This window comes from Falco cherrug, chromosome 4, assembly GCF_023634085.1.
Source record: "Falco cherrug isolate bFalChe1 chromosome 4, bFalChe1.pri, whole genome shotgun sequence".
NCBI classification, from domain to species: domain Eukaryota; kingdom Metazoa; phylum Chordata; class Aves; order Falconiformes; family Falconidae; genus Falco; species Falco cherrug.
In genome coordinates, this window is record NC_073700.1 from 105,006,587 (window position 1) to 105,021,264 (window position 14,678).

A 14,678-nucleotide genomic window follows, 5' to 3' on the forward strand; every position below is an offset into this window, starting at 1 on the left:
CTGTCCCTGCTGCTCAGGCAGGGTGGACCAGCGTGAGAGCTGCTGCAAGGAGTAAGGGAAGACATCTCAACCACGAGCTAGCACCTTACCACTTCCCTGAAGAATTATTAACTTTCATATATTTTACCCTTCCCAAAGGATTTAGGAACGATCTGGAAGTGATTTTTTTTCTCCTTGCTGATGGGCTTTGCTGGGAGCAGCAATGCTTATTTGGAGCAACGGGCCTTTAAAGGGTAAGTATTTAGTGTTAAGGAGTTCAGCACAGGGGGTGATTTTACTTGAGCAGCTTTAAATATTTCTAATAGTTTTAATAATTCTAATTAGGTTGTGTAATAACATGTATCAATTAGTTGTCCATAGGCAAGTAACATTTTAATTTCTCCCCCGCCACCCACTGGAACAAGGCAAGTCCATACATTTCAGGGCTATGTACTATGTGTCTGCTGAAAGTGGACCATTCCTGTTTTGCCGAGATGTGTGCAACACTAGACAGGGAAAAGGAGCTCTGTACTTTGGGATATTAATTTATGACTGGAAGGTGACATTTTGGTCCTTAATTCACCCATTTGGACAACTTTACGTCTGCTAGATCTACAGAAGGCTCCCATTGACATTTCCCCCTTCTTTTTATGAAGTGCCTCGACATCAGTTCCTGATAGTGTTATTTTCTTTACCTTTCTTTACCTTACTTTACCTTCTGCAGTACTGGAACAACCCTCATGGGTGGCACTGTGGGCACTTGTGCTTCCACCCACACCGCATTGCTGGGGGCAGTTGAAGGTTGAATGAAACCCTTTTTGGTCCTGGAGGTGCCAGTGCATGTCCAAAACAGGCATGTGTATATGTATATAAAATATACATCAATACACATATATCACATACATATCTATATATATCTATATCTGTGTTCCAGGCCAGGCTGGATGGGGCTTTGAGCAACCTGGTCTAGTGGAAGGTGTCCCTGCCTATGGAAGGGGGGTTGGAACTAGGTGATCTTTAAGGTCCCTTCCAACCCAAACCATTCTATGATTCTATGATACATTTATACTTTCAGGTGGGCTGGGGAAGGACCAGACTGGCACCTGATTTAAAGCTGGGTCTCACAATTTTGAGTTTTTTCTTCTTGGTACCTCTGCCCTGACCCTCTGTACTGCCTTATTCTGTCCCCGTGTTGCTCTGGGTACATGTCCTGGAAGCAGCAGAGGGATGAAGAAACACCTGGGCTAAGGGTCACAGGGCTGTGGCCAGCAGCTGTCCCCTCTCCTGCCACCCTGAGCCTGGCTTAAAATAATATAGGAGAAGGATTTATGAATAGGAAAATATGCAGTGTTACCCTTCAAAATACATTCATAGGCTTGATATAACCCAAGAAAAGGCAGGGTACATCTTCCGCAAGTAAGGTCCAGCCATCCAGGTAGATGTTGTGTTGCCTCAGCTCTGCATACATTCGGCAGGCTCTGAAGGGGAGAAATTTCCTGCTTCTCAATATTTTTTGTGCCACTGATTACATCTTTCCCCACTTCTCAAAAAAAACTAAAAAAAAAATCACTTCTAAATCTACACACAGGCTCCTAGGCTCAGCCCACTGGGCTCCTGGGGGCATGGCAGGGGGTAGGCACAGTGGGTGGGAAGAGAGGAAAGGATGCATGCACAGAGACAGTGCACACCATGGTGGGTTTTTTTAAATGACCAAAAAAACCGCTTTGCACCAAAAAGACCCACAATAAGTTTCCTAGAACTGCATCTCAAGGCCTGTGCCTGCTGGAGCTTTGCCGTGAGCATTAAGCGGTGCTGCTGGGCAGAGGGGTGATAGTCCTGTCTGTTGTACAGGAGGGCACCAGCTGCTGGCAGCTTTGGCTCTACATGTGGCTTCTGAATCCTGGAAAAGTCCTTTTGGTCCTGAGCTAGGTTGAATTTGAACATGCCAGAGGCACAGCGGCACTAAGCAGCAGCAGCAGCAGGGGGGCTGAATGCAAGCAGGGGAGGAGGGGTGATCCCTACAGCCCCTAGGAACAGGGGCTTCTGCAGGGGAGACAAGCTGAGGGCTCTGTCCATATTGAGCTGCAAACGGGATTTAAAGCAGGTGCTGGGTGCCTCAGCTGCAGAGGCAGAATGGTATCACCTGGCCAGGCCCAGCCCCGTCTCCTCCTCTCCCCTCGTTTTGCATCATTGCAGCATCAGGGGAACCCTGCCAAATTTTGCTGGGCAGGTGCAGGCTGAAATGCATCTTAGTGGGATTAGGAGGAGAAGAGGGAAGCCCCCTTTTTAGGGGGTTGCCCTCACGGGACCAGGAGTGAGTAAGCACAAACTCGCTTGGCTTTGCCGTTCCATGTGCTGACTTCTCTGGGGTTATCTGTTCCCATGCACAACCAGGAGCCATGTACCCAGCGAGACCCACGCGAAGCTGTCGGACCTGGATGGGGTAAGCAGTATGTTTGCTCAAACGGTTCAGCACCCTGCAGCAGAGCCTGTTTTGACCTAAGTGGGGTGCTGCAATGTCCATTGCTAGAGGAAACTTGTCGTGCGTTGTGTGCAGGAGCTTTTTCTGCAATTACTCTTCTTCTCATTTCTTCTTGTGTCTCTTGTCCTTCTGCCTTCAGAGTTTCAGTGTCACTCTGAAAACTTGAGAGAGTAATTAATGTCTAACAGCTCCAGATGGCACATTAGCAGGGCTCAAGTGACTGTTGTCATGTTTTGTTTGCAGACTTTGCTTGATCGTTTATACAGATGGGAAGAAAAAAGTTAGTAATGGGATTATGTTTTTTAAGACAAGTAAGCCCACACAGGACTACGCTGCACAAGTAATGGAGTCCTCTTCCACTAGAAAATTAGTGATTAAAGTTATTCAAATCTGTATTTATTTTAAATAGATAAAATGGCAAATATACACAGTAATGAAATACAGTATTTCATGATGTATATTATGAAATAGAAGAGAATGAGATTATTTCTTTAAGCCTATCAATTATTAATTCATCATAAAAATGTAGGTATATAAATAATTCCACAACCCTTTCTGATTAGATTACCTTGATATGACAGAGCACGTTTTGATTATTCTTTGATGCTTTGCCATAAGGATTTAAATTCTAAATAGATTTCAGGAAGATGTTCTTTTAAAACCGCAGCAAGCGGTATTAGGCAGACAATACATAATGAAGCAGAACAGGAAACAGAAGAGACCTTTTAATTAACACAGTTACTTTCCTGTGCAAAAGATGAAGAAGTTCCCACTGCAAACAGATTTTTTTGGACAGTTTCATTGTATTTATTAGATGCGTAACAATCAGGGCATTTAATGCAAACCGTTTTGCTGCTACTAACAATACTCTTCCTAGAAGACCAAGGAAGAGTGCTGCTGTGAACTTTGAGACCAGGGGATCTGCAGAGAGTATTTGTGCATTAGTGTAAGTACTGAGTACCAGGAGTATGACCTGCCTTTCATGTAAAGGAGAATAAAGCAGGTTTTCATCCCTCTTTTTCAAAGATGGCAGTAATCTCAGGTGCTGGGATGAGCTTTCCCTTACTCGGTGACATGTCGGCGCACCGTGGTGAGACAGACAGCCATGGGCTGCGAGGAGCCCAGGGCAGAGGTGACTTTGGTGTGTTGGTGGGCTTAGCAAGGCGTCTGGGTCCCTGAAGCCTGAGTGAAGAAGCAGATTTAGGAACTAAAGAGCAGGAATGAAGGTTGCATGTGGTCCAAAGGAAGAAGGAAGCAGGGTTATTGCAGCTCCTTGGTGTTGAGGAGCAATTGCTAGGGAAAGGCTCTTACAATTGAGAGGTGTCCAAGAAATGTAAATGGGAAGTTTGAAGATGGGTAAGAGCACAGTTAAGCTTTGCTATGAGCAAGGTATTTCCACAGTGCAATGAGCAAAAGCACTTTCTTTGCTGCGTTTATGACAAGTGGAGAAAGGAGCAGGGCTGTATTGAAATCTGTGTGGTAGGAGCTCCATTCATGTGAAGAGACTCCATTCAGGGCCTTACAAAGGGTATGAGTCAACTGCAAAGAAAGGGGGCATTTCACAGAGACTGAAGTGTGACCCTTTGTTTTTCCTGACCCCAAGGTCCTCGGCAACACAAAAGGGGACCCAAGCACCGATTCTGCAGCAACAAATGCCTGTTGTGGGTGAGTGTATTTGAGGAGCGGTGACAATAAGGAATGACCCAAGGTGCTTGTTTCTAGCCCTTGTTTCCCAAGGGACTGCCAAGGGGGGAGTCCTGCCTGCAGCCCGGCAGAGGTGGAGGAGATAGATGGGGGTGCTGGGAAGCTCTTCCTAGTGGAAGCATTTCCCTAGAAAACCGCTCCTGAAACATGTGATCTGACCATCCACTTTTACTATTGGGACCCTTGGATAGCTGTGGGTTTTTTTGATTCAGTTCTGCAAAAGCCATAGAAGTAAATACAGGTTTTATTTAACTGTTAGGTGATGTGGGATTTTACTAATTTAGGACGGGCAAGGGATTAGATGGCTTAGTAGCCTTGTCTTTGTTTCAGTCTTCCATTAGCCTGTGACTACTTTCTTTCAGAATCAAAATTGACATGAAAGGGATGTTTTGCTTTGCCCTTTTCATTATCCTGAAGTGCTGCAGGTCCCTATTAAAAGTTCCTGATGGAATTAAGGTGCAGAATGATGGATTTAAAGGTATCGTAAAAGTCTTCCTGGTAAATAGTAATGCCCAAATATACTCCAGTTGTGACCCGACAGAGGCTGCTGGAGAGGTCCCAAGCAGCCATGCATTGGCTCTGCAGACTGAGCCGAGGAAATGCATTTGCATATGGATGTCATGCTAAGGAGGCAGGCCAGCCCGGATTTCATTACTGCTAATGACGTGTGTGGGAGAAGTGATTTAGTTTATAGCCAGTGCCAGGCGTGGCACAATAAGGAATTACTTAATTCATACAAAGCTCTTTGTTGTTTCTAAGTCCTAAAACCCAGGGGATTTCAAGCAGCTCCAGGAGGCCCAGTGTTACGTGACGTGGTCTCATTAGCACCAGGGGAAGAACAGAGCTGCGACCGAGGTGAGGGAAGTGGGGAGAAGGAAGCTTCAGGATTTAGTATTGATGTAGCGGAGGAAAGTATAGAAGGAGGAGAGAAGAAAAAAGCCACTGAGGATGGAAAACCATCAGGCAGAGTTGGCTTTGCAGGAGCTAGGGCTGCTAGGGCTGCCGAGGCTGGACAGTCAGCCTTTTTATTCAGAGTCCTTCCCTTAGTCTGCCCAACTCAAAATGAATGCAAGTGCACTGGGCCTGGGGAAAGGTGTCCAGCTTCAGAGACACAAGGAATTCCTGAGAATTGGAAAGAAGAAAAGGGACCCCAGGATAACGCTGGGGTTGCAGTAACTGGGAGTTGCTGCACTGTCTGAATCATTGCGTGGCATCTTCATACTCCAGCAAAGCTCCTCTGCTCTTCCTGCTGCAGTAGGCACTGCCTCGGGCACGGGGGAGCAGACTCTGGGCATGCACTTGGGGGACAAAAGGCTTGCTTTGTATGCTTGGGCAACTTCAGGAACAGCTATGTGAACTGGGATCAGTGTCTTGGGTGGTCTCTCAGCTGCGAGTAATGAATTGGTCAAGTAGAAGCAAGCAGGCAGAGAGAAGGAAAGGGTGAATGAGGAGGAGTAGTAAGTCACAGGGATCAATTCCGGAGACAGGACAGCCAACAAGAGGGAGAGGGAACGTTGGGCCAGGACATTAAAGGTTGAAAAGGCATTGGACAGGGGCCCAGTCTGGGGGTTTAGGGAGCCCGACACCTCTGGTGGTTTATACTTGCACAGTATCATTGCACAGGGTAGTGGGGAAGAAGGGCTGTGGAGTGCTGCTGCCGGTTGTTTGGGCATGGGATGTGACTGTGTACCCATCTGCAGCACACAATATGAAAACCTGAAGAAAGATCTTTCAAGAGGAATCATTCCTGCCTTGTTGATGGCACAGCAGCTGGTTTTAATGGATTTTAACTGCTGCAATCAACCAAATGTGATTCACCCAATCACCCACAAGGCATGCAATCAAAAGTGTCATGGCCCTGCTCACTCCTGGAGGAGTTTGGAAATACAGAATGGTTTTGGGTACCTTAATTTAAGCTATGTTGTTCTGTAGCTTTCTGGAGAGGGAAATCAGCTGGTCTGTTGGACAAGGAGACATGGAGGCCACTTCAGTAATTTGGGAATGGGTACAGTTTGGAGAGTTCCCAGATTTCTGATTCATCTGAGCTGAACTCAAAGGGTGTAGGACAGTGACATTTAGCTATGGTTACTGGAAATTAAGTATTGTTTACTTGATATTGCACTTGAATTCAGAAAAGCCACAAGATTTCTTTAAAGAACAAAACAGCCTTAGCATTTGTGTGTCCCTGAGAAAATACTGAGACTTGCTGAAGTGATGGCCTTTATGTGCTGTTTTAGGACAAGGGTATGCTATTGAATGTTTTACTATGTGTGAGTCATTTGCATGATCTTCATACCCGGCTGCAGGAGGGCAGCATGTGGCCTTCACCATCTAGAAGAAGTTAGAAAGATGATTTGTCATAAAAGAGGAAGCAGGAATTGGCTGAATTTGCAGAGGATCTGAAGAGTGAAGGTGAGACAGAATAATGTGCAGTATTTTCTAGATGTAGGAAAAACAAAAGGAGAAAAAGAGACTATGCCAATATGTCATCATCCAGTGGGGCTCTGCTGGAAGACCGAATTCTGTTTGGGATGGCTCATTTTTCCTTGGCGACAAAACAGGTTTCAAGTAATGCTTCACATTTCTCAGGTTTAGCAGATGAAGGAAAAGAATTACTTGGGAAGCAAATAAAGACAATTTGAAAATAGAGGAGTGTGTTGTGGGTGTGTTGTGTGGTGGTTTTATTAATTTTTTTTTTTTATGGCCATACATGCAAACATTTAGCTCCTGAAAATGCCAGAAGACTCTGCATTTGCTTTAATCAACGTGGGTTGGTAGTGTCTGATTATTTCTTTGAGATCCCCATGTTTCTTAAGGCAGTAGTTTTGTATTATCTAAGACAAAGCAAGTGTTCAGCTTCACATAGAGGGCAACTTACCTGCAAATTCAAACTGCACAGCTTTTGATTGGTAGAAAAGGCAAGTGAGGGCTGATGAGCTGAGGACAGACATTTATTAAGAATTTCATGATTCCTCCTCCAAGGCATCTCAGCTGTCTTTCAGTTATGTTTTCATTAGAGGTACCATAGGCTCTTGTGTTTATAACTTCTTTATATTTTAGGAAAAAAAAAATAGTAGGAATTAAGAAGTTCTTTTTCAAGGAGGTTTAAAGTGTACCTGGGAAATTATTACAATATGTTCAGCTGAGTGTAAATAAAGGCTGCAGAGTGGCAGACACTTTAAAATAATTCATAAGAAATCTTACATTGCCCGTTGATTGCTGTCTCGGGGGACACAAGTCTTTTCTGGCAGGAATTTCTTCAGCAGATGGGATAAGAGAAGTAATGCAGTTACTGTACTGGGCAAGATGCAGTTGTTCTTTTTAATCCTTTTACGCCTTTGTTGTATTTTTAGAGCACAAAGGTTCCCTTCAGATGTGGAGGTACTTTGTGGCAAGTTGTATAGTGGAAGCAACTTCCTAGGGAAGCACATATAGCAGTTGTCCTGAGAAGGTGTTCTGGCTCGGAGAAGTCTGGTTTTTAGGTTTTGGTTTGTTTCTGAACTTTTATTGTTCTTTCATGTCTGTATTTAGGATCTGTTGGCCCCAAAATGTTGTATGGCTGGGCTTGTAAACAGTTGGCTTCTGCAGACACCAGAAGACTTTCTGTTTGCTTTAATCAAAAGAGACTGATTATTTCCTTGAGATCCCTGTGGTTCTTGGGGTGGTAGTTATATACCGCCTACAAAAAAGTCAGTGTTCGGCTTCTCTTCACGCAGAGGACAACTTGCCAGTAGATTCAAGCTGTATGATTGCAGTTTTTAGCAAATGGCTGAGAGGAAAAAAAACCCAAAAAACAAAAACCCCAAAACAAACAAACAAAAAACAGCCTGGAAATGCTGAGCAGCACGGTGGTTGGTGTAGAGACCCTAGGGTTTCACCTTGACTGCTTTAGTTTTCAGAATGGCTGGATTGAGTTGGAGTGTAATGGGATTGGGTCTCCCTGAATGTTTATACTGTCCCTGTTGTAATGTATCTTCTTTAAGATAAGATCCTCTTTAAACATAAGAGGCAAGGAGAGAGGGGAGAGGGCAGACAAGCACTGTATATAGCATCTGTAATGCTTAATTATATGAGACAGGGATTTTCCAATATGACTTGCAACACAAAGAACACTTAGATATCACCATCACAGTATGTATTTTCTAAATCGCAACACCCACACATTTCCTTAGCCAAGTAGAAGGTTTTTTCTATGGCTGCATATCTAAAATTAGCCCGAAGGTCAAATCTGAATAGAAATACCCTTGCCATTGAACGTGCTGGGAATGATTGGTGCAATGGGCTCAATTTTCCCATTGAAAACCTTCATTTATTTTTTAAAATAACAGTTGCTTTTACAATTAAAGAGCATGGAGAAAAGTAAAATGAGGCCTGCTGTATAAAATAATCATCAATATTCTGCTTTCACTGCAAGGCTATTTTTATAGCCAACTATTTTAAATGTAACAAGATGAATACAGTAAAGCCATAGTATGAAAGATGCAGCAAGAGGTTTCTGAATAGCTAGGCTGAGCACCGACATGTGAAAGAAAGGCTTTAAAATTTGGAAGATGTTTGTATATGAAAGATACGCAGAATGAAGAATTCTAAGAAATGCATTGTAGAGAAGAAATGAACAGTTTGGATCCAAAAATAGTTGCTTAACCTGCAGTTGTATTATGTGAGGACTATGCAGCCTATACTGCACAAACGCAAAAGCACCATCTTGCAAGAAGTGCATTTATCAGCCACAGTGTTTTATTGAGTGCTTTAATAATACAAGTGTACATCAACTGATCCACAGTCAAAAGTGGCAGGTCCCTAAGAAATTTACAAGCACTTTTTTTTTTTTTTTAAGTAAATCAAAATACATATTAATTTGTTCAACGCAATAGCCTTTTGTGTGGGAAACAGAAGGCTAGTGATAAACACAGTCTTAGTAATGCACAGTGATTCTTGATTTTAAGCTTTTATACAAAACTTGTTCCCAGTAGCATGCACCCACTATTAAAGACTTCAGTACAAAAAAATAACCCTAAACACTACATTTAAGTAGAAACGAGATATAATTCTGAATTTGTTTATTTTCCCCAAAACCACATGAAAAAAAAAAACCAAAAAACCCACACATTAATACAAAGCTTTGTGACAAAGCTCTATACTATTACAGATCCAACATTCTTTGCACTGATAACCAAAATTCCCTGTCTACATTTGAGGGAAACAACTTTCAAGTTAACAGAACAAAAAACCCCGAAACAAATAAAAATAAAACAAAAAAAGAAAGTAAGGACAACCTTTTGTCACAAAATGGTTCAAAATTTAATAAAAAATAAGAATGAAGGGAAGGGCTATTGATGCACTTAGTGAATGTGCTTGCACAGGTCCAGCAAATCCTAGAGTAGGTTCCTATGTGGCATATCGCTTGGTCCACTGTCTGGCCATTCTGTCGTGCTCTGCTCTGTTAGTCATATACTGAGTGGCAATACTTCCAACCAGGGGGTCAGCTGAAAGGGAAACACAAACCATGAAACACTCATCAGCCTTGGAAGGATGAAAAAGCTATTCTTCGATCCACATTCATCCAGTTCTCTTAGGTTGAACCGTAACATACTAGTCCCACGTTGAGAGTACACATGCATACATGAAGAAAGGAAGAAGAAGATGGGGAGGAGTTGGCTGACAATTAGCTATGTATTTCTGGTACACATATAACTAAAACCATTTTCTAAAATTTTGCCTCAAAACCAGATGTTCCAATAATTCTATTTTGAGCTAGAAGTCACTTTCAGGTGATGAGAATAAACACGCTACATCATTTATCCTTGCTGTTAGACTCCCACAAATATCCACAAACTGTCACTTAAAAACAGGATGGCTCTAATTCTATCTTCAGGTTCATTTTTTTCTTTTTTTTTTTTTAGTACTTCTAGTTTTAAAGCATAAAGATAAGGAATTAGGGCAATAACTTCTATTTTCAAAGCGACAAAAATGAATTCCAAACTTTGGGAATTGGTATTTAGTTTACGGTATCTTTCTGAGCGTTTATATGGCAGATGCTGCATGATTTGGTCTGGATCTACAAATTACTTCACAAATAATTAATCAAACTTCACCAATAATTAATCAAAACCAATCAGACCTCTAAGAAAAGCAAACGGGGACAAGATTTCCCCAGAAGCGACTGTATGTAATAAACACTTTTCTCTTTCAGACATTTTTTTCTTCTCAATTTAAAGCAGACAAAACTGTATAGATATTATCCCTTTTTTGGAGGAACCCATACTCTTGGTATTTCTGCTGCAACAATGAGTTCCTTGAGACTGTACCATGCAAGGTCAGAAGCACTGATACCATGTTTTTTCCTGACTTAGGACAGATGAATGTGACTTCTTCTGAAAGCCAGTTAATAATCAGCTTTGTAGTTGACTGAAGATGGTGCCATTGAACAATATGAATCTTGGCTTCCCTAGTACAGACGTAGTCTGAGTGTAGTGTTTACATTATGAAACCACTGAAATGCCTGTGACTAGATGTCAGACCTTCTGCAAAGCAGTGTATATCTGGGCTTTTTTTTTTTTTTTTTTGTGTGGCTGATAAGAGTTTATGACAGGAGAAACACGTTGGTTTAGCCAAAAAAATCAATTGATTGGTTTACTGCCAACTTTACTGAATATTAGTGAATAACATCTAATGAAAAAATCTTTTCCTTTGAATGTATACCCTGTGCTTTCAGGAAAAGCCCATGATTTGAATCTTAAGTTTGCACCTTCTAAATTAGTAAGGCAAGTTATCACTGTGACTGCAGTGTACTAAGTCCCTGCAGTCTCAGTCCTGCAAACACTTCCTGCATATGCTTACCTTTAAGATCTTAATATATCCAGGGGAGGTCACAGAGGCCTGGACTTTGCTATTTTTACATGCATGAGTGTCAAAGAAGCATATCTGATCTAAGATCTATTTCAAAAGCCTTAGACTAGAAAGTGCATCACCTTTAACTCCTCTGCCAAAGAGAAGGACTATATAGGGAATTACCAGGAGGATTTTGTTATGTGCAAATAGGAGGCTAACGGCCTACGGGTATTTAAGGAGCACAAATTTGTTTGTGGCTGCAATGAGGTTTGAGAAGCCCTGCAGGGTAAATGGGGAACTTGGGCAATGGGAAAGGGCAACATTTCTCTTGGCAAAAAAATTAGGGAGTAGCCACAGGGAAACCTTGTCATAGTGCAGCGGTAGTTCGGAGATGAGCCTGACAGCGATGCTGTGGATTCCCCCCCGCCCCCTTGGATGTGACAGCACTGTGTGAAGAGCACTTTCACAGACCCGTGGAGAAATGGAGAGTAAGGGTTGAACTTGAAAGGAATCCTTGGAGAAAAGTTCGATGAATGTTCTGGTTTTCATGCTGTTGTGGAAGGTGGGGTTTGGCCTCTGAGGCATCTGGCTGTGATGGGTTGCAAGAACATCATGGCATTATCATCTGGAATGTGGCAAGTTCTTAATGAGGTTTAGTGCATATTTAAAGTGCTGCTGCTAAGACATTTATAAACCCATATATGAGTCAGTGAAAAGTGATGTGCTGTAGTAAAGGTTTACTGAGTTCAAATCTGAAAGTCTTTTATGTGTGGGATAAATGTTTCTGTGAAAGTGTCTTGCACATTGAGAGCTGTAAATCAATTTCTTTGATACACTGAAAACGTACTGAGGTTTGTACTATTATCCCCAGTCCTAGATGATAGGTTACAATGTTTGGTTTCCTATTGTGGGTTTCCACCTGTATCTCCTTTCTGGAGCAAGGAAGTATTTCAGGAAATATTTCAGCAACATACATCTTTGGAAGGATTTGGAAGGTACAGGCTCTTCCTTTCACCTCCTCCCAGCATGGGAGGGTGTCTACTTTCTTTAGAGGTGAGGGAATCAATGAGAGGCATTCTTGATAAGGAACTGGGCTGTTTATTTATCCATATGTTCAAGCCTTAGTCTTTGCAGTGTTTTGTTTGGCAGTTGGGGGAAAAGTGGAGGTGATGCAAGATGTCTGAAGTCTACATAGCTTTCATTGTAGGTGTGTAAATTCCCACTGAGAGAGTAACCTGTGAATCAGATATCATCTTGAGTCCTTCCCTCAGGTCAGTGCCTCTCTCCATCAGTGTCTGCCTGCGTGAAGCAGGACTGCTGAAGCAAAGAGAGGTCCTTGCCTGCTGTAGCATGAGCAGGACCAGCTGCACCCACAGCCAGCTGCTAAGTGGGTACTACTAAAAGATGCTCTCAGTAACAACAGTAGTAACATTGTTCATCGCAATTTGGCTATACATTTCATTGGTTATAAGGACATTGAGTAAAAGAACAAACCCACAGTTTGGCAAAGCCACCTGCTCATTTGAGACCTCAAACTGAAGGAATAGAAAAATAGCTACCGCGAGGGAGGCCCAGCTATTTCATGTCCCTGTCAGGGGGCCTGGAGGTGTGCTGTCATTATACGTAGCTATTTATGAGGACTTTAAAAAGGACACTTCAACAGGTCTTTGAAGAGCTGGCTTATTTTAGCAGTTCCTGTAAAGCCATAAAACCATCAGGAGGCACAACTGCTTTGTTTGGGAAGTCAGGACAGCTGGTGAGGAGGGAAATTGAACTTCAGGTCAGAGCCACCCAACCAGTGGCACACCGGCCGATTAGATGCAGCACACTGCATTTGTGCCAGAGGATATAAGGACGGCACGTGAACTCCAGAAATGCCAATGGTCTTTTTTTGTACCTGCATGGGCAGCTTCGAGCCCAAGCCATATTGTCCCTGGGGGAGAAGGAAGCTGGCCCGCAGACCCAAGGAAAAAAGTCTCAATGCTAATGAGTCACGAATCACCATGGCTATGCAGTTCATGGGGCTAGGGCATACAATTGAGATTACAATATAAATTGAAGCACCTTAATTAAAACAATTAAAAGATTTAATTCCCAGCATGTACAAGCCTTAGTTATAGTGTCCAAGTCCTACAAAATACCAAGTATGAGGAAGAAACAGTGGTTCCCATTGACCTCCTAAGCTAAGTAGCACGTGGCTGAGCACCACCTGGTTCTCAGCTGGGCTGCACAGTCTAAGGAGTATTGTGAAATCTCCATTAGTAGGGCCAAATATGTATTTATAAAACAAACTGCTGCATAAACTACCTAATTAAGAGATTAAAAGGAATAGTGGATCTCAAAATTCATAATGGTACTTTTCCCATCTTTCCAATTCCTCGCTACCATAAAACCGTTTCTTATTTTCCATTTGTATGTATCTGTGGTTTTATGTTAGAAATGTTGATGTTAGAAATTTGCTTCCATAAATAGTAAACTGCTCTAGATTTTTGGTTTTTTCTTCTTTTTTTTTAGAAGTAGTGGGATTCTTCCGTGATTCAGGGTTCATTTTAGAAATTTACTCCAAATGGGAATGTGTTCAAATGACAACAAAACCAAAGGATTGGAATATAAAGCTATGCCAGAGATGTGTTATCAGAACAACCTAATGAAAGAAATGAAAATAAACCCACAATCAACCAATAACAATAACAACAAAACTACACAACTCCTGGCCTGGCAGAAGGAACATACATTGGGACTTCTCAGGCCACCAGACGCATGGTGCCAGGCTTGAGAGCTGGGGTGGCACCACCTGCGCCAGCTCCTTCCCCGCCGTGCGGGCAGCCCACCAGCCCTCGGGGTGCCGGTGGCTAGAGAAGGTGGGATGAGGCAGGGCGATGGCGTGTGGCACCCTGCAGCACCGAAACCCAGGAGCAGCATTGCAGGTGGTGCTGGCTGCGATAGCCACACGTGGGAAGCGAGGGGAGTCGGGCCACGGCGCATGCTGTCAGCTCCCCAGAGAAGCTGCTGCAGCTCCGTGGATCTGGAAATCTTTAAGGTCTCATAATTTACTGTTCCTTCTAGATCCTTACGCTCACACCTAGAAATCTGCCCTAGGATGTCTCTGTAACTTTTAGCTTGTTTAAAGAAAGACTTTTATCCGATACTTTGATTAGTTCCGTGCAAAACTGGAACATGCCAGGAGTTACAGCATAAATTTCATGTCAAAGGACAGTGCAAAAGTAATGAAAATGCATTAAAAAAATACCAAATTAAACAAGCATGGATGGAAGCTAAGGTTCAGCGATGTAGCTTAAGTGGAAAATGTCTATCAGAAGAACAAACGTATGAAGAAAAGCTTCTGGATGATTTATAGGAAGACTGCAGCTGCTAAATACCCCCTCACCTCACCATATGTAATCCTCATGTTGTATCAGAATTCATGAAATGACCCTGTATTTAAATGCAGTTTTGAAAGCTGGGTGAGCTGGAGCTTGTCCCTGGCTTAAAAAGGTTGGATGCGCTGCTCTACAACGCCTTGTCATCTTTTGCAGCCACTTAATAAGAGTGTATAAGGAAGAACATTTGTGTCTCATGTCTGTTGTAAGGCTAATCAAATTTACAGCCCCGTTCTAGGGAGTTAATGCTATTGGGGATTTGGATGAGCTGAGGTTTGGTCATTACGAAATTTCAGCTGTGT

General features: G+C 42.7%; 1 protein-coding gene across 4 annotated transcripts in view; it reads right to left on the reverse strand.

Annotated features, from left to right (window-relative positions):
- Positions 1-8,880: 8,880 nt before the first annotated feature.
- LOC102057923 (ubiquitin-conjugating enzyme E2 E2) overlaps positions 8,881-14,678 on the reverse strand; it is a 217,852-nt gene continuing 212,054 nt past the window's right edge. For all 4 annotated transcript variants that reach the window (XM_055706976.1, XM_055706975.1, XM_055706973.1 and 1 more), the window contains one exon: positions 8,881-9,651. In XM_055706976.1, coding sequence (XP_055562951.1) covers positions 9,554-9,651 — 98 coding nt within the window. In that variant the 3' untranslated portion in view covers positions 8,881-9,553. The remainder of the gene's footprint in view (positions 9,652-14,678) is intronic.